This window comes from Oncorhynchus tshawytscha, linkage group LG15 (genome assembly GCF_018296145.1).
Source record: "Oncorhynchus tshawytscha isolate Ot180627B linkage group LG15, Otsh_v2.0, whole genome shotgun sequence".
Lineage (NCBI taxonomy): Eukaryota > Metazoa > Chordata > Actinopteri > Salmoniformes > Salmonidae > Oncorhynchus > Oncorhynchus tshawytscha.
Window position 1 is genome coordinate 3,419,123 of NC_056443.1, and position 20,537 is coordinate 3,439,659.

General features: G+C 46.7%; 1 protein-coding gene across 4 annotated transcripts in view; it reads left to right on the plus strand.

Moving 5' to 3' along the window:
* The window catches only part of LOC112264580 (semaphorin-3C-like), a 54,084-nt gene that overhangs the window by 863 nt on the left and 32,684 nt on the right, over window positions 1-20,537 (plus strand). Inside the window, exons 1-2 of one of the 4 annotated variants that reach the window (XM_042297927.1) lie at window positions 163-333; window positions 18,281-18,455. In XM_042297927.1, the coding sequence (XP_042153861.1) occupies window positions 18,320-18,455 (136 nt within the window). In that variant the 5' untranslated portion in view covers window positions 163-333; window positions 18,281-18,319. Of the gene's footprint in view, window positions 1-162; window positions 334-11,333; window positions 11,548-11,728; window positions 11,751-18,280; window positions 18,456-20,537 lie in introns of those variants that run through there. The other 3 variants (XM_042297926.1, XM_042297929.1, XM_042297928.1) reach the window with 3 other exon arrangements.

Here is a 20,537-nt window from a genome sequence, read left to right on the forward strand (position 1 = left end):
CCTTTAAAATGAATTAAACCTAATTGAATTCCACTGTGTTGATGACAGAATGCATTCAGTTCCTGATTTAGGGCTGTGATTGGTCATGCACGCCTGTTGACTCCTGACCCCAGGAAGCACATAAAACAGCAGGATGTTTGCACAAGGCCAATTCATAAGTGCTGCGAGACACAGTGGCCAATATCCCCTCCCTTCTTTGTACTAGCCTGCCAGTCCACTCTAATCAGACAAATTTGTCTTTGTTTCTACCTAATTTATACAGCATGTGGAGGGAGGGACCACAATACACAGGGCCCCCTGCCTGCAGTTACTCATGGAGAATGAAGTCACCAGGTAAAATGAAAATGTATAGCTTCATTGATCATGTGATTTCTAGATAAAACACTCTGTCCTTGGTGAAGGGAAAGCATGGTTACAATTCAATTCAATTTGTTTTGATTAGGGAGTGGGTTACATTTTGTCATGTTTGGCTAGATGTTAGAGGTTAAAAACATTATTCCTGGTGACTGGCTTCTGTGCATCCATAGCAGTCTGATGGTTGGAAATGGATGGCAGTTGGAGTTGTAAGCTCTGGGATAGCCTGACCCTTGTTGATTTATGTTGCCTATCCTAAGAGGTTTACCTTATCTAATGCAGCATTTTTTCTTGAACTTTGAACTTTCTTTTTTTTTGGTTGAGTTGAAAGTCAGGTTAAACTCAACATTTATTTATATATTTTGATTCATTTGCTATCTAGATAGACATTTCAAACAACGTTGAGGTTGTTCATCTGTGGGCCATTCAGGTCTCCATCCGTGTTGAAAGCTATTGTTTTGGGGGAATATGAGGCGTTTACATGTTCCAAGATGGATTGCACTGTTTTTCCCTTGCTCTGAGACTTTGTGTACATTATACCTTATTGTTACCATTTACGTAGCGAAAGGCTTGGACTTCTACATACACAAACTGGGCTTAGACTTTGGGCTGCCAGACAGACCACTGACAGCTATTCTGTGTTGAATGAGTAGAGATGAACATTGGAAGCAGATGTGGAGAGAATGCCTGATTCACTATTTCCTCAGTGGTCAAAAAAGGTAATTCCTCTGACACTTGGATTGTGACGGAGAGCATGACCATTCCCAGTTGACATGATCTGCTCAGGGAAGAATGGCCCTAGATTACTGCTTGGCATCCGCTGCTTTGAGCAGGACGACTACTGACCGATTCGCCACCGCCGTGAGCCGATTGAAGAAGGAATGTCCCGTTGAGAATTGTTCTACATTGACACAAACTGATAACAAATTCTGGCAGACGATCCCAATGAACAGCTGAAGATCCTGGTGATGATCCACATGATCCAAGATGACAGTCAAATTACAGGAGTCTAGATGCAGAACTAAAAACACCCTAAAGGAACCTTCTGCCTTCACCCCCATGTTAAACTGTCAGCTACAGCCAAGTAGATTATGATGGATCGGTCTGTGTGGAATGTTGTTTTCTAAAGGTTCTCTAGGCTCTGATTGGTTCTCTAGTAACTCATCAGCATCTGTCTTTAGGGGTGTCAAAGTAATCAGAGGTATTATCAAAAGCTTTTGACCCACCAACTAAATCATTAGCATATTGCTGATAGGAGAATTTAGTCTACATTGTGGTTAAAGCAACAATCCCCTTTACAAGATGGACAGCTGCTTTTAATACCAGATTTTCAGCTTCCAACTTACCGGGCGTGTCGGCACAAATACGGCTGCATTCTTTCCGAGGCTTCGGTTATGTGTTTTTAAACTAGTATCCATCTATAACCTCTCTCTGAGTAGGAAGAGTTAACAAGTCCGCTACCTGTCAAAAGGAAGGTCAAACTACGTCCTGTGTGTTCACTTGTTTTCTGTCCCAGTAGAAACTGTCGGCGGGGTCACATGACTTCCAGACAGGAGTCGCGTTTTGTGCTCCATGTTAGATCCTGGGAACTGATACACTCTGGATTGAAGGAGAGTGTTTTCAGGTGTTATTCCTATTCTAGGAGTATGAGCTCAGCTGGCTGTTCTGATCTGTTCATACTGTGGTATTTTACCTCCTTTGGTCACTTGTTTGATATTGTTTCATTTTTCCGCCACAAAGGCAGTAGAACTCTCCATCAGTACTAGAACTCTCCATCAGTACTAGAACTCTCCATCAGTACTAGAACTCTCCATCAGTACTAGAACTCTCCATCAGTACTAGAACTCTCCATCAGTACTTAGAACTCTTCATCAGTAGTGCTTGTTGGCTGATGGGAGATGAGGAGAAATAAATGAACACAATATCAGGGATGTGAAATGAGGGATGAAATGTAATCAAATCCAGTAGAAGGCAGAAGTCATTGTAATGAAATTGAATGGTGCTTTATGGGAGGGTAATGGCCCATGTACTTGACAAGCATAGAGGAAGCTATGATAATGGAAGAGAATGAGAAGCACTGTACTATAGCTCTGGTCATGAGGTGAAACCTACTGTGGGATCTGCCTATCGGTCAGTCTTTCCGCTCTCTCATCATTTGAATAACTTATTTAGTAGCTGGTAACATCCGCTGAGTAATGCTACACAGATGTCTGTGGCTTCTCAATGTGAATGGAGCACGTTGAGTGGCTGAAACATGGACAGAAAGAAATAGACTCGTCCATTCACTATTATGAATCATTGGAGGAGGCAATTATTATAGTGTGCATGGGCCATTGGTCCTTTTAAATTGGACCTTTTCCTGATAACTGTTCACATCATGACATAAGGTAACATACATCTGTACTAGACCCATTGTCACCCTCCCTCCAAAATCCATAAATCGAAATGATATGCTATAGATCCCTGGATAGGAAGGTCTGAAGTATTTCTGCTAGTAACTGTACCTGTAACTGTACCCTTTATCACAGACAATGGCTAGACGAAACTATAGGAAGTGGTATACATTTTCTACCTCAACTCCAATACGCTTTTCCTATTGAAGTTAATGCCTGAGCTAGAGAGAGAGAACCTGCGATGGCACATATGATGTTATTGTACTGTACCCCTTGCTGAGGTGTCTAGCACTGTGACAGACAATATTGTTCAGTGGCAGGGGGTGAGGGGTGGGGTTCTCCATACAGTTCACTCTGCTGTATACCAGACCTGGGTTCAGATACTATTTGAAATCTTTCAAATTCTTTAAGTGCTTGCTCTAGCCTGCCTGGAGTGACAGATGGTCAGGGTTTGCACTGTTGCGACTACTCTATTGGCCAGGAAAGCTAATTCAAGCCTAGCGGAAGTATTTACAAATTATTTCAAGTAGTGTTTGAACCCAGGTGTGGTGTATACATGTCATAAACAACAGGAAGGCCTCATACAGAGCCCGTCTAGGTCACAGACAACAGACGGAGCAGTTGAGATTAAGGTTGACTTGTACAGTGCACCTTAGGGAAGGAAGGAGGAGATAGTATAACCGTTGATAGATTATGGGATCAAACTCTGGCCCTTCCTGCGGGACTTTCTGGGAGCTGGTACGTATGAGACTGTGTTGGCAGAACTAATGGTGAGAAGCAGCGCTATTATTAGACATGTCTGTCTTTCCTCGCGCCCTGGCTGCCTTAGTCTTCATTGGGCAACCTTGAAGGTATGCGATTCATAATAGGATCAGGTATGGCAATATTATGAATAGTGTATGGGTTTGAATTTAGTTTGTGGGATTCATGTAGTCTGGGGTCAAACAGACGTCAGCCAGAAGCTAGTTGAGAAGCAATCGTTCATTTTTGACACAGACTCGCTCTTATGAGTCTGTCTGGGTATTATGAGTAACTTAGTTAATTGAGTTCCTCCTCTCCTTTCTCTATAGGCTGTTATTTCTGGACCTTCCATCCAGCCTCCACTGTGAGACCACAGGATGTCCTTTAGATATGGAAATGCCCCCGTTTATAGAAAGTCTCCCTCTGTTTCATTTCTCAAATGCCAAGACATTCCACATTAGACTGAAGAAGTAGTCTCGGCTGCGCTGATTCTGCCAGAACTGCAACTGTACTACAGTAATGGAATTCTTCAACACGGTCTGAGGGGAACGCTTTCAAAGTCGAGTGTCTGAGGAGATCTACCTCAAGCTCTTTCAACACCGACTGTGACTCCGGCTGAATTCCTCTCTCTCCGTCCAGGGTAGCTACGGCCAGTCTATTAATCAGATCAGATTCCCCCCTCTCGCTGCCTGGTAGGTTATTACTGACCCCACTATTCACGTTTTCTGCTGTTGTTATTGCAGTCTTTCATGGCTAAGTGGCAGCGGCGGCCTCAACTATGTGCTGTGTGGACAGATGGAGGGAGAGATATGCAAAACCAGAGCAGCTGCACCAACAGAGAAAACAATATGTCCTTATTATACCTCTCGTAACACGCAAATCAATCTATCATTAGCTCGTTCAGGCATCCACCACTCACGCTCCTGCCTCGTTATCACGCCCGTCATTCCCATGGTAATTGAGGAGAGGGTTTGCAATAAGCTTCAGCCGGCTGATTAGGATGTCATGTGCAATTTGGGTAGTGTTTGTCAGCGATACATAGGCTGTCTGAAATGGCATGCGATTCCCTATACACTGAGTGTACAAAACATTAAGAACACCTTCCTAATATTGAGTTTCACCCCCTTTTTGCCCTCAGATCAGCCTCAAGTTGTCGGGGAATGGACTCTACAAGGTGTCAAGCGTTCCACATGTTGACTTCAATGCTTCCCACAGTTGGGTCAAGTTGGCTTGGATGTCTTTTTGTCTTGCCCATTGCTCAACATCTCCAGACCTGTCTCCTCCCCTTCATCTACCCTGATTGAAGTGCATTTAACAAGCGACATCAATAAGGGATCATAGCTATCACCAGTTGTTCCTAATGTTTTGAACACTCAGTGTATAGTGCACTACTTTTGACCAGAGCGCTATGGAGTGCTTGTACTCTGGTGGGGGTTCAATACCTGTCACGCCCTGGTCAAAGTATTTTGTGTTTATCTTTATGTATTTGGTCAGGCCAGGGTGTGGCATGGGGTTTTTGTAATTGTGGTGTGTTTGTCTTGGGGTTTTGGTGGTGGTATTGGGATTGTAGCTTAGTGGGTTATCTAGCAAAGTCTATGGCTGTCTGGAATGGTTCTCAATCAGAGGCAGGTGCTTATCGTTGTCTCTGATTGGGAACCATATTTAGGCAGCCATATTCTTTGAGTTTGTCGTGGGTGATTGTCCTTGTCCTCCGCACGGAGCTACCGGTCTGCAAGGAGCTGCCAGTCTGTAAGGAGCTGCCAGTCTGCACGGAGCCGCCAGAGCTGCCAGTCTGTAAGAAGCCGCCAGAGCTGTCAGCCTACATGGAGCAGCCAGAGCTGTCAGTCTGCATGAAGCAGCCAGAGATGTCAGTCTGCAAGGAGCTGTCAGTCTGCAAGGAGCTGCCAGTCTGCAAGGAGCTGCCAGTCTGCACGGAGCTGCCAGTCTGCACGGAGCTGCCAGTCTGCACGGAGCTACCAGTCTGCAAGGAGCTGCCAGTCTGTAAGGAGCTGCCAGTCTGCACGGAGCCGCCAGAGCTGTCAGCCTACATGGAGCAGCCAGAGCTGTCAGTCTGCATGAAGCAGCCAGAGATGTCAGTCTGCATAGAGCAGCCAGTCTGCAAGGAGCTGTCAGTCTGCAAGGAGCTGTCAGTCTGCAAGGAGCTGTCAGTCTGCAAGGAGCTGTCAGTCTGCACGGAGCTGTCAGTCTGCAAGAAGCTGTCAGTCTGCAAGGAGCTGCCAGGCTGCAAGGAGCAGCCAGTCTGCCCAGCGCCGCCAGTGCCCCCCGTCTGCCCAGCGTCACCAGTCTGCCCAGCGCCGTCAGTCTGCCCAGCATCGCCAGTCTGCCCAGCACCGCCATAGCTGTCAGCCTATATGGAGCAGCTAGTGCCGCCAGTCTGCCCAGCGCCGCCAGTGCCCCCGTCTGCCCAGCGTCGCCAGTCTGCCCAGCACCGCCAGTCTGCCCAGCACCGCCAGTCTGCCCAGCACCGCCAGTCTGCCCAGCGTCGCCAGTCTGCCCAGCGTCGCCAGTCTGCCCAGCGTCGCCAGTCTGCCCAGCCTCGCCAGTCTGCCCAGCGCCGCCAGTCTGCCCAGCGCCGCCAGTCTGCCCAGCGCCGCCAGTCTGCCCAGCGCCGCCAGTCTGCCCAGCGCGGCCAGGCTGCCCAGCGCCACCAGATCTGCCAGTCAGCCAGACTCTTCCAGATCTGCCAGTCAGCCAGACTCTTCCAGATCTGCCAGACTCTTCCAGATCTGCCAGACTCTTCCAGATCTGCCAGACTCTTCCAGATCTGCCAGTCAGCCAGACTCTTCCAGATCTGCCAGTCAACCAGACTCTTCCAGATCTGCCAGTCAATCAGACTCTTCCAGATCCGCCAGTCAGCCGGGATCTGCCAGAACTGCCAGTCAACAGACTCTTCCAGATCCGCCAGTCTGCCAGGATCCGCCGGGATCCGCCAGTCTGCCGGGATCCACCAGTCTGCCAGGATCCGCCAGTCTGCCAGGATCCGCCAGAACTGCCAGTCGGCCAGGATCCGCCAGTCGGCCAGGATCCGCCAGTCGGCCAGGATCCGCCAGTCGGCCAGGATCCGCCAGTCGGCCAGGATCTGCCAGTCGGCCAGGATCTGCCAGTCGGCCAGGATCTGCCAGTCGGCCAGGATCTGCCAGGATCAGTTAGATCCGCCATTCTGCCAGGATCCGCCAGTCAGCCAGGATCCGCCAGTCTGCCAGGATCCACCAGTCTGCCAGGATCCACCAGTCAGCCAGGATCCGCCAGAAGTGCCAGTCAGCCAGGATCTGCCGGAACCACCAGCCAGCCAGGATCTGGTAGATCCATCAACCCGCCTGAGCTTCCTCTCACTCCCGAGCTTCCTCTCACTCCCGAGCTTCCTCTCACTCCCGAGCTTCCCCTCGGTCCCGAGCTTCCCCTCGGTCCCAAGCTACCTCAGTCCAGTGGGTCCGTTGTTAGGTTTCCTAGGCCAAGGTTAGCGGCGAGGGTCGCCACTCAAGGGACACTAAGGAGGTGGACTAAGACAATTATGGAGTGGGGTCCACGTCCAGCACCAGAGCCGCCACCGCGGACAGATGCCCACCCAGACCCTCCCCTACAGGTTTAGGTTGTGCGTTCGGGAGTCCGCACCTTAGGGGGGTTCTGTCACGCCCTGGTCAAAGTATTTTGTGTTTATCTTTATGTATTTGGTCAGGCCAGGGTGTGGCATGGGGTTTTTGTAATTGTGGTGTGTTTGTCTTGGGGTTTTGGTGGTGGTATCGGGATTGTAGCTTAGTGGGTTATCTAGCAAAGTCTATGGCTGTCTGGAATGGTTCTCAATCAGAGGCAGGTGCTTATCGTTGTCTCTGATTGGGAACCATATTTAGGCAGCCATATTCTTTGAGTTTGTCGTGGGTGATTGTCCTTAGTGTCCTATGTGTACTCTCGGTTAGTTTGCACCAGATAGGCTGTTTCGGTTTCGATTACGTTTATTGTTTTGTGTAGTGTTCGTGTTTCTTTATTTGATTAAACATGAATCTCAATCGACACGCTGCAGTTTGGTCCGACTCTCCTTCATCACCACTAGAAAACCGTTACAATACCCATGTGTTGGATACACAGGGGGGGGGAGCAGGACAAGGTCAGCTCTCTGCATCACATCTTTTATCATCTCCAATTAGTTGTTAATTGTAGCTAATTCGTTAGAGCCTGTGGCTATGGTAATGACATTCCACCTGTACTGTTTCACCAGACAGTACTCGCACATTGGCTCAGTGCGTTAGAGCATGATGCTGGCACCAGGGTTGTGTGTTCAATTCCCGCACAGGCCACTGAATACAGCTCTATTAGTCACTTTCGCATCTGTTAAATGATGTGAAGCTCAAGGCAAATGTCCAAAGAACTTGATTTGTGTTAAGAATAAGACCAAACTTGAAGGGATGAATATTCCATGCTCAGCCTGATAGATTGTCCATGTAGTCTCTGATGAGAGTTTTTGTTGTATTACACTATGAACTCTCTGGTATAGAATCACATACCATGAAAGCAGATGTGTGTGACGGAATATTTTGGCTTAGTGGAACCACCCGTAACCCTAGCCATCGCTCAATGTATTTAACTTCGGTGTGGCAACAAAAAACACGTGTGTGTGTGTGCGTGGCCGCTTGTGAAACAAAGATACAGTCATAAGTACAGGTGGACAGTCCAGATTGCGTGATGAATTCTATAAACTGAACGATTTATTTATCCTCCCAACAAGACGTTTTTGGAAAACTCCAAATGAAGCATACCAATTTTTTATCATCTCTGACCTCTACACAGACATGTTTTCCATGACACCACAGAGAATGCATCCTGTTCTCAGTTTGAGAGAGTTGCAGCTACCTACATCGTTTACAGTGTCAGAGAGGGCTGTTATTCAGAAACGTTCAGGTTCATTTCCCTCCTCTCGTCCTCTAATAATGTATCTCAGTTCTGTATGTAATGTCATGAAGATAGTTGCAGCCCATCCCTTCTGTCTGAGGCTGACGTGCTCTCAGCTTCATCACAGCCATTAGTAATTTACTGCTCCTTCCTCCTCGCCTCTGTAGCGGGGCTAGTTAAAGAGGAGACCCGTCTGCCTCTATTCTCTCTGGGTGAAGAGAAGAGGCTTTACGGCCCTATGAAATGGTCTCTCCCACTCTGCTGCTCCGTATCCTGACAGTTTAATTGGAGAGCCATAAATCAGCCCATCTGTCAGAGAGCGAAGTAATTATTTCCCTGTGTCTCAGCTACCAGCTTTACCGCCCTCTCTTCCTCCCTTAAATAGACATGTAGTAGTAGTAAATATATACACACACACACACACACACACACACACACACACTCAATTAAATTTGTCTTAATATTGTGTTGCAATATATTTTTAACCGATTTTCTCTGAGTTAGTTTCAGAAAACACATTTGGAATGCATTTTTTTTAGTTTATTGTATATTGAAAATGTATTGAACCATAACACATTGACAAATATGTATTTTCAATGGGGCGGTTTGCACCCAGCTCTCTGTGAGAACTCAACCTCAAAGCTGTTCAAATGGAAAAGTATCAATCCTGCTTGCTTGCCTTCACACATAAACTGACAGGAATTCAAGTCATTCCAAGAGCAACACAAATGTGCCCGTGCATGGAAACATAACCTGGGTAGTGTGTACAATACCTCACAGCTCTCTAGAGCACACTGGAAATATGGAGCACAATGGCATGTGGCTACTATGTGGGGGAACACATCTTATGTATTTAAGTATGTGCCAGGCCTTTGAACAATGGTTTGGTTTTGTCACTTTTCACTGGGCTTAAGAGAGGTACAAATGAGGAGATACCATTACATATCTCATCCTGAGGTTCCTCCTCAACTCGATAGTGGAAAATAAAGTAAATTCTCCCTCTTTTCAGAACCCCCTTAATTGTAACCCCCAAAGCTGACTCAGCACAACAGGGCTGTGTTCATTAGGCACCAAATGGAATAAAATGCACTGAAACAAGGAGAGATTACCTGGACTTGTCTAATGAGAAACGGTCATTTTCATATTATGTTGCAAAACATTTGAATATGACCTAGGACTCCAATGATCCCTTCAAACATGAAGTGTGTTTGGTGGGTGTGTTTTTAGGTGACTCTGAAAGTGATATGGTTCTGGTCTTAGAGAGGACATACCACTCAGACCATGAGTCATACGCTCCCAGAGGCAACCCTACTATAGTAGATCTCTCAGGGATGCACTAACCTGCCCTGTAAGTTATAATTTAGGCTTCTGGCAATACCTTAGTAAAGGCAATGGAATAATAAAGTGATATATATATATATATATATTAGAATAGAGAGCCAGGCAATAAAAAAAATCACACAAGTGGAGGAAATGGATAGTTTAGGAATATTTGTATGACTGCCATAGTAACTTCCATAGGATATCAAATTATCATCAGAATTCAAATAATGTCTAACAACCTATTTTAATATCTCAGCATTAAGAAAACATGTCCCACGACTAACTCAATATCTGAGCTATAACATTTTACGACACTACTATGAAATATTTAATTTGATGTTTTTGAAACTGTCTCCAGCCCATGTTAGATGTGATTTTATTATTTGGAAACATTCAACAGGAATAATATTTCATATTGGGTTGGTGTGTAGATAGTGAAGGAGGAAGGGTCTGTGTTGATTTTAATCTACTGCTGAAGGGCAATATGACTGAATGTGTTGTGAGTGTCCCTAGGTAAACTGTTCAGGGCTCTGTTGGACATAAATGATTGTTACTGGCTCAGTCTCTCTCATATTCTCCTGCTTTCTCCCTGGTTACCTCTGTCTTATGTGAGGTAAGAGTCCTCTGCCTGCCTGCGTGAGGTAGGAGTCCCCTGCCTGCCTGCCTGCCTGCCTGCCTGCCTGCCTGCCTGCCTGCCTGCCTGCCTGCCTGCTTGCGTGAGGTAGGAGTCCTCTGCCTGCCTGCTTGCGTGAGGTAAGAGTCCTCTGCCTGCCTGCGTGAGGTAGGAGTCCCCTGCCTGCCTGCCTGCCTGCCTGCCTGCCTGCCTGCCTGCCTGCCTGCCTGCTTGCGTGAGGTAGGAGTCCTCTGCCTGCCTGCTTGCGTGAGGTAGGAGTCCTCTGCCTGCCTGCTTGCGTGAGGTAGGAGTCCTCTGCCTGCCTGCTTGCGTGAGGTAGGAGTCCTCTGCCTGCCTGCTTGCGTGAGGTAGGAGTCCTCTGCCTGCCTGCTTGCGTGAGGTAGGAGTCCTCTGCCTGCCTGCTTGCGTGAGGTAGGAGTCCTCTGCCTGCCTGCTTGCGTGAGGTAGGAGTCCTCTGCCTGCCTGCTTGCGTGAGGTAGGAGTCCTCTGCCTGCCTGCTTGCGTGAGGTAGGAGTCCTCTGCCTGCCTGCCTGCTTGCGTGAGGTAGGAGTCCTCTGCCTGCCTGCCTGCTTGCGTGAGGTAGGAGTCCTCTGCCTGCCTGCCTGCTTGCGTGAGGTAGGAGTCCTCTGCCTGCCTGCCTGCTTGCGTGAGGTAGGAGTCCTCTGCCTGCCTGCCTGCTTGCGTGAGGTAGGAGTCCTCTGCCTGCCTGCCTGCTTGCGTGAGGTAGGAGTCCTCTGCCTGCCTGCCTGCTTGCGTGAGGTAGGAGTCCTCTGCCTGCCTGCTTGCGTGAGGTAGGAGTCCTCTGCCTGCCTGCCTGCGTGAGGTAGGAGTCCTAGTACTGGGAGGGATTGAGTGATCGGTTTGCTGTCTCGTTAGCTAACGGAGGGGGAGAGAGAAAGAGAAGCGAGGAGGAGGGGGACTTCAGTAGAGTATGTAATAGGAAACCAGCCTTTTCTCTCTCTCCTCCTCTCTCTACCCTTCCTTCTCATCTCTTTCACTCATCAAGTCTGTCCTGCAGGCGGTTGGATGTAATAGCAGCAGCGCTCTCTTCTCTTTGCCTTCTTTCTGGGTTAGTCACCAGGGAACCGTCTCAGTGGTACTTAAGTGCTTGACGGGGATAAGGACTGGGTCAACACAGGAACAATCAGGGAACCAGGGCTTTGGGATCGAGACAGAGCAGGAGAGGAGCCTTATAAGGTGGGTCCTAGGCTGGGCTGTCCTAGGCTGGGACAGGGGTGTGTGGACAGTCAATCTTTGTGACAGAGAGATCACTCACCGGGGCCGTGAAAGAGAGGCGGTAGAGAGAGGGCTACGTGGACTCGGGCTAACAGGTGCAGGGTCCCACTGGTAGACAGACGGAAAGGGAATAAGAACGGCTGAAAGGGAACACATTTAGACAAGTAAAAGCTCCAAAATACTTGATCTAAGCGGTTCTCTGTGTTGAGTATTGTGAAGATATGTCTGAAATTACGTGCTGTAAGGCGTCTGAAAAGTAATGCTGACCATTGAATGTGTTTTTGATTGTTCATCACTGATGTTTGCACACCATACTGTATTTATGGTGGGATACATGATATATTAACATTTACATTGAGTAGAAAGAAGTATAATTGTTATAGGACATACTATTACAAATATATCAGGGTGATCACAAGTGTGCCTTTGCTCTGGGACTGAGATTGTCACGTTGTCTGACATTTACTATATGAGTAAAAATAGAAGATTGTGAGTCTGAGATGATTGACTATAAGCCAAAGATATATAGTTAAAAAGTGTTATTTAATTCAATTCAACAGGTTACTGTTGAGCCCTGAAACCTCAATTTTTATTACAAAAACATTTGTTTTCTTAGCTCTTCCTGGTCAAATGTGTTCTTGGCAACATGTCCATGTACCCGAGCCGTTAACTTGTGAGTGACAGGGTGTGGTGTGAACACTCGGAGCCGCTCTGGTAGATCCTGTAGGCGGAGGGAAGACACCGATCCAGACAATTCACACAGTGTTCAACTCTTTACTCTCAGACGATCTGTTTACCATCTTTTATTTATATGCTCTAGGTCTAAATAGAGACTCTGTCTCGTGTAATTTGTGTTGTAATTACAGTGTGGTTATCTCTATCTAAAGTAGGAATCTTTGTACAAATAGAACCAGGAAGAAGAGCGAGTCTAGACCAAAACAATCCATTTATCAAGTCGTAATCCAGATGGGACTGCTTTTTCCTCATTACCTTCCATGTACAGTGTATTCGGAAAATATTCAGACCCCTTGACGTTTTCCACATTTTGTTACGTTACAGCCTTATTCTAAAATGGATAAACAAATTCCCCTCATCAATCTACACACAATACCGCATAATGACAACGATCTAGTGAACAAAGCCATATGGAGAGCCATAAACATATACATTAATTTGTCTGGCGAGACTGTACTCTGTCCAGAAATACTGCTGCTTGCAAATGTATTGAAAAAATGAAATATTACATTTGAATAAGTATTCAGACCCTTTTACTCAGTACTTTTTTGAAGCCCCTTTGGCAGCAATTACAGCCTTGAGTCTTCTTGGGTATGACGCTAAAAACGTGTAGCGTGTATTTGGGCAGTTTCTCCCATTCTTCTCTGTAGATCCTTTCAAGCTCTGTTAGGTTGGACGGGGAGCGTCGCTGCACAGCTATTTTCGGGTCTCTCCAGATATGTTCGATCGGGTTCAAGTCCGGGCTCTGGCTGGGCCACTAAAGGACATTCAAAGACTTGTCCCAAAGCCACTCCTGCATTGTCTTGGCTGTGTGCTTAGGGTCGTTGTCCTGTTGAAGGTGAACCTTTGCCCCAGTCTGAGGTTCTGAGTGCTCTGGAGCAGGTTTTCATCAGGGATCTATGTTCCATTCATCATTCCCTCGATCCTGACTAGTCTCCCAATTCCTGCTACTGAAAAATATCCCCACAGCATGATGCTGCCACCACCATGCTTCACCGTAGGGATGGTGCCAGGTTTCCTCCATACGGGACGCTTGGCCTTCAGGCCAAAGAGTCCAATCTTGGTTTCAAATCAAATTTTATTGGTCACATACACATGGTTAGCAGATGTCATTGCGAGTGTAGCGAAATGCTTATGGATCTAGATCCGACAGTGCAGCAATATCTAACAGGTAATACCAACAATTCCACAACAAAACCTAATACACACAATCTAGTAAAGGAATGGGATAAGAATATAAAAATATATGGATGAGTAGTGACAGAGCGGCTAAGACACAAAAGATAGTGTAGGATACAGTATATACATATGAGTAATGTGAGATATGTAAACATTCTTAAAGTGACTAGTGTTCTATTTATTAAAGTGGCCAATGATGTATGTAGGCAGCCGCCTCTCTGTGCTAGTAATGGCTGTTTAACAATCTGATGGCCTTGAGATAGAAGCTGTTTTTCAATATCTCGGTCCCAGCTTTGATGCACCTGTACTGACGTCGCCTTCTGGATGGAAGCGGGGTGAACAGGCAGGGACTCGGGTGGTTATTGTCCTTGATGGTCTTTTTGCCTTCCTGTGACATTGGCTGTTGTAGGTGTTCTGGAAGGTAGGTAATTTGACCCTGGTGATGCATTGTGCGGACCGCACCACCCTCTGGAGAGTCCTGCGGTTGTGGGCGGTGCAGTTGCCGTACCAGGAGGTGATACAGCCCGACAGGATGCTCTCAATTGTGCACCTGTAAAAGTTAGTGGGGGTTTTCGATGACGAGCCACATTTTCTTCAGCCTCCTGAGATAGAAGAAGTGCTGTTGTGCCTTCTTCACCACGCTATCTGTGTGGGTGGACCATTTCAGTTTGTCTGTGGTATGTACACTGAGGAACTTAAAACTTTTCACTTTCTCCAATGCTGTCCCGTCGATGTGGATAAGGGGGTGCTCCCTTTGCTGTTTCCTGAAGTCCACGATCATCTCTTTTGTTTTGCTGACATTGGGTGAGAGGTTATTTTCCTGACGCCACACTCCGAGGGCCCTCACCTGCTCCCTGTAGGCTGTCTCATCATTGTTGGTAATCAAGCCTACTACTGTTGTGTCGTCTGCAAACTGGATGATTGAGTTGGAGGCGTGCATGGCCATGCAGTCATGGGTGAACAGGGAGTACAGGAGGGGGCTGAGAACGCACCCTTGTGGGACCCCAGTGTTGAGGATCAGCAGAGTAGAGATGTTGTTTCCTACTTTCACCACCTGGGAGTGGCCTGTCAGGAAGTCCAGGACCCAATTACACAGGGTGGGGTTGAGACCAAGGTCTCAAGGTTAATGATGAGTTTGGAGGGTACTATGGTGTTGAATGCTGAGCTTTAGTCAATGAACAGCATTCTTACATAGGTCCAGATGGGATAGGGCAGTGTGATGGTGATTGCATCGTCTGTGGACCTATTGCCGCGGTAAGCAAATTGGAGTGGACTAGGGTGTCAGGTAGAGTAGAGGTGATATGATCCTTGACTAGTCTCTCAAAGCACTTCATGATGACAGAAGTGAATGCTACGGGGCTGTAGGCATTTAGTTCAGCTACCTTTGCTTTCTTAGAAACAGGAACAATGGTGGCCATCTAGAAGCATGTAGGGACAGCAGACTGGGTTAGGTATTGATTATGTCCGTAAATACACCAGCCAGCTGGTCTGCGCATGCCATGAGGACGTGGCTAGGGATATCATCTGGGCTGGATGCCTTGCGAGGGTTAACATGTTTAAATGCTTTACTCACGTCAGCCACGGAGAAGGAGAGCCCACAGTCTTTGGTAGCAGGCTGCGTCAGTGACAGGCACTGTATTATCCTCAAAGCGGGCAAAGAAGGTGTTTGTCTGGAAGCAAGGGGCTGGTTTTCTGTTTGTAATCCGGGATTGTCTGTAGACCCTGCCTCATAGGTCTCGTGTTTGAGCCATTGAATTGCAACTCCACTTTGTCTCTATACTGACACTTTGCTTGTTTGATTGCCTTACGGAGGGAATAACCACACCGTTTGTGTTCGGCCATATTCCCAGTCGCCTTGCCATGATTAAATGCGGTGGAACGTGCTTTCAGTTTAGCGCGAATGCTGCCATCAATCCATGGTTTCTGGTTAGGGAAGGTTTTAATTGTCACAGTGGGTACAACATCTCCCATACACTTCCTTAAACACGCTCACCGAGTCAGCGTATATGTCAATATTATTCTGAGGCTATCTGGAACATATCCCAGTCCATGTGATCAAAGCCATCTTGAAGCGTGGAAACCGATTTGGTCAGACCAGCTTTGGATAGACCTAAGAACGGACGCTTACTGTTTTATTTTTTGCCTATAGGAAGGGAGCAACAAGATTGAGTCATGGTCAGATTTGCCAAATAGAGGGCAGGGGAGGGCCTTGTATGCATTGCGGAAGTTAGAGTAGCAATGGTTGAGCGTGTAACTCACTCGTGTTCATCAGACCAGAGAATCTTGTTTCTCCTGGTCTGAGGGTCTTTAAGTGCCCTTTGGCAAATTCCAAGCGGGCTGTCGTGTTCTTTACTGAGGAGTGGCTTCCGTCTGGCCACTCTACCATAAAGGCCTGCTTGGTGGAGTGCTGTGCAGATGGTTGTCCTTCTGGAAGTTTCTCCCATCTCCACAGAGGAACTCTGGAGCTCTGTCAGAGTGGTCATCAGGTTCTTGGTCACCTCCCTGACTAAGGACCTTCTCCCCCGATTGCTCAGTTTGGCTGGGCGGCCAGCTCTAGGAATAGTCTTAGTGGTTCCAAACTTCTTTCATTTAAGAATGATGGAGTGTTCTTGAGGACCTTCAATGCTGCAGACATTTGTTGGTACCCTTCCCAGATCTGTGCCTTGACACAATCCTGTCTCGGAGCTCTACAATTCCTTCGACCTCATGGCTTGGTTTTTAGACATGTGTGTGCCTTTCCAAATCACCTCCAATCAATTGAATTTACCACAGGTGGGCTCCAATCATTTTGTAAAAACATCTCAAGGATGATCAATGGAAACAGGATGCACCTGAGTTCAATTTTGTGTCTCATAGCAAAGGGTCTGAATACTTATGTAAATAAGGTATTTTTTATTTAAAAAAATCTAAACCTGTATTCACTTGGCCATTGTGTGTAGATTGAGGAAAAATATTAATTTAATACATTTTAGAATAAATCTAACCTAACAAAAATGTGGAAATAGTCAAGGGGTCTGAATACTTTCCCAATGCACTGTAAACATGCTCAATTGTGTAAAGTTAATATTCCATTACAAAAGACAGCCTTGGGAATTGCTCTCATTCAGTAAAGACATTATGGCAGAGCCAGAAAATCAGATCTCCTGTTCGGCATCTAAGAAAAACAAATTGGTCTTAAAATGTCGTCATACATTCATCGATTTAGTAGTTTTTTAAAAGAGATGGGACATTAATTAGACAAAGGGCCAAGCAACACACAATAAACCCAATTATCATTATACCACTTCGGCAATGTATTGCTGTATTAATTCAAGTCCACCTCCTTTATGGAGACCGATTTAATTGTCATCGCCAGGATTCCTGGCAAGGCTTCGACAAGCAGCAGTATTTCTGGTCTGATTACAGTCTCGCCAGACAAATGAATGTTTATGGCTATCCACATGGCTTTGTACACTAGAACGTGGAGCGTTGCTCCTTATAAGGCTGTTATGTAAATCAATGGGGAGCTTGATTGTGTACATGGAGCACTATCAGGCTGCCAGACATGCCTTAGGAGGTTAGGGAGGTCAGTTGTACTAGCTAGTCATATTTGTAGGGATCTCCATGATATCACCTGATAGGTTATACAGTATGACCGTGGTAGATTTAAAGCAGGAGAGAAGTTTCAGTTGTATGTGTCTAATCCTGCTGAGGTGGCGTGTCATGGTAGGCCTGTGTCTTATCTCACAGTAATGACTCCTGGCCCTCAGCAGCAGTAGAGGCTCCCGTCTCCAGTGATGGTTTAAGCAGCTGTGAGGCTGACATCTCCAGTCCAGCGCAAGGGCTTCTCTCTCCTGGAACTCACCCCAGCTAGGGTGGGCTGGGATAGGGAGGGCCAAAGAGATCTTAGCCCTTCTGCACTTTTCCATATGCGTTCTAACTCTTCACGCGCGGCCCCTCAAACGACGACCCAAGCCTGTCATGCAGGTTACATTTCAGCTGGGTGATATATGGTTCATCTGATCCCAGTGCCTCAACCTTTCCGTCAGCTGCATCCCAAATTGAAAGTTTCATAGATATCCCACCCTCATCTATAAGCCATGAGAATATAGATCTGTCTTTGTTTGGGTGCATTTTATTGTTTCCCCCATTTTTATTATTTTCTATTAAACCAAAATGGATACTCTGCGCATAATACATTGAGTGGCGTGGCCATGGGCAGAAGAGCCTGCTCAGTTTTTCAGAGGCAGTGAGAAGCTCAGTCTTTGGTTAGCAGTAAGATAATCTCGCTACAGGAGAAAGTCCCCTGGTAATACCTGTCTTTATCAATAATGGAACTCCTCTTGTCCAATAATGGAAGCAGAGTGAAGGCAGAGGAGATTCTCCCCCAGCTCTTTTGTGTAGATGAATCTCGTCCATAACAGGGAGCCATGTTAAAGGACATGGTAACTGGTGGATTTAACTGTCGTGACCCTCTATCTCTCCTTTAACACGGATCCTTATTATTTATTGTTATTATTAGAACAGGAAGTAGACTCCATAGGACAGGAAGTAGACACCATAGGACAGGAATAGATAATGGAGGGCTGCAGCACTGCTAGTTTTAATCCTACCTTTCTAATCAGGAATTGTTTCAGACCTGGGAAACAAGATGAGTGAATCAATCAATTACTGGGATCTATTAACTACCGGGAAGAGAAGAAAATCAGCAGTGGTGTAGCTCTCGTGGACTGGATTTGAACATCCTTGCTGCATCTGTGGTACTGTATTCTGACCAGTGATGCACCGCTCTCTCCCTCAGGTTATTTGGACTAGGTGTGGTTCCTGAGGCCCTGCTGTCATGAGGTGGCCGGAGGGGGTCGTGAAGACCCCGCCCTGGATAGGAGCCAGATCCACCCTCCTGGCTCTCTCTCTCCTCCTCACTTGTGTCTCCAGCTTCCTCCAGCCACTGCCAAGAGTCTTCCTCTCCTTCGAAGGTAAAGAAATGTCCTGTTTACTCCAACAGTGAATCCCTAAGCATCGGACAGACATGTCCTACATCTAACCTTCTCCAGAACACCCGTAAAACATTACCTCAGGCTTAGTCTCATCCTGGTCTGCTGTGTTTCACCACAGATGTGATGAACTTACAGAACACAATGAAGATATTAGTTTATGGTGTTAAGGGGTAACATATGGTCAATAACAGATTGATGCCCATCCAGAGGATGTACAATCATCTTCGTTATTTTGAACTAACAAGAAAATACTATATTAATGACCTTCTCTGCAATGTCTGAGATGAGGTCATCTCAGACATTCCCTTAGATGTTTGTGTTTGATTGACATTTAATCAGTGTTCTCTGCCAGATAGTGGTAGGGCGTCTCTAAACATTATAGTACCCATGCTGCTTAGTCCCTGTGGGACTTAACATTGTCATGTTCTTGGTTTGGGCCTGTGAGACCCTGAGATCGTGGTTCTGTTCCATGTCATTGAGGCGAGCCAGAGCCATACCTCTGTGATCGTACTGTACTGTGTCATGAATGACTGACTGCCCTGGCTCCGCCTGGTCCTGGTTAAACACACACAGTGGGTGGAGGCACTGTTTCCTTTCACTGTGAGTGTTGTTACAGCCTCTTGGTTTGATTCTGTTTTATTTAATTTCCTTGACACCGATGATTGGATGAATTATGAACCCTCTGAACTAGGAAGGAGTTTGCGGAGGAGGAGGCTGGAGGGATTGTTTCTTGTTTCTCTAGCTTTCAGGAACCAGCTACCCCTCATAAGTGGTGTAGCTGTACACTGGTGTTGATGTTGTACAGCAACTTCTGGGTATGTTTGATTATCTTTCAGTACCTCCAGGCTGATTTTATTATGTCCAATCCAGGAAAGACTGTGGCTGTGCTATGTCTTTGTTGCACGTGTCTGTGCTGCGTCTGAGTGCTCAGACAGTGTGAAGAGGTGTTGTGGCTGTGACTCATTGTCTCTGGAAAGGCTGTGATTTGCTGTGGTCATCTTTTTCCTTGACTCCCGGCACCTTTCTCTTCCTCTCACTGGCTCTCATCCTCTTTCCTTCCCTGACTTTCTCTCTCCTCTCCCTCTCTTCTTCCCTCTGTGTTTCTCTGTGATTGTCTCGAGTGCTGTAGCCCAGCTGTCAGACAGAGACAGGCAGCGAAACGCCCCACTCAGCAGAGCTGCTCACAGACAGGACCCAGGCTGTATACTCTTGTCTAGGGGATGTGTGGAGCATTGCGGGTGGCTTGGAAAAAGCCTGCTCGCTCACTGCAAACAGACCAAACCACTCAAATACCTCTGTGGCTTTTACATACAACCACGGTAGGCCTATTCACTCCTGCCCTGTTAAATGGCTGACCTCCAGGATTCATGGTCAACATGCTGGAAATGAATCTATCCCTGCTGCTGATCATGTGATTGGTTAATCCCTTTTCCATGTGTGGATTTGATTTGTCCCCATTTCCTGCTTTAGTTTGGTTTTACTGTATCTGAGTGAAATGTCAAAGGGAACTATTATCAGTCAAAGTGGTTCTTGGTTGGGTAGCTCTGGTTTTGTGGCGGACCGGTAATAGCTTGATTTTTATTTTATTTGAAAGTCAGGTGTGTGTGTGTATGTCACTTAGGATGATCTATGTAGGTGCTTCGCTGTGCTTTATTCCCATGGGACTCATTGGATTGAATTAGTGTGAAAACAGAAGCAGAGGGGATTTGGCAGTGACTGGAAGGACATTTCAAGGTAAAGAAAGATTTGATTGTGAGCCAAGATTTCAGGTGTTGGTTCGCTTCCATGCTGTGATTTTTAGAGCTATTCTGTCCGGGATGTTAAGCACAGGGGAGTTGAGCTGAACTGATCTATGTTGGTGGAGCTGGAAATCCTTTTCTGTTGGGGCAGACAGGCTCCATATTTCACCCTGCATTCAGTGGAGCTTCTGCCTGGGAGAGATCCAGATGTAGGGAGTTTGAGACTCCTCTGACCGAGGGAGAGGACTCTTCTCTCCAATAAACTCCAGTGTGGACGTACACCACTGTGGGAATTATTTAGGGTGCATGGGCTCTCTCCAGT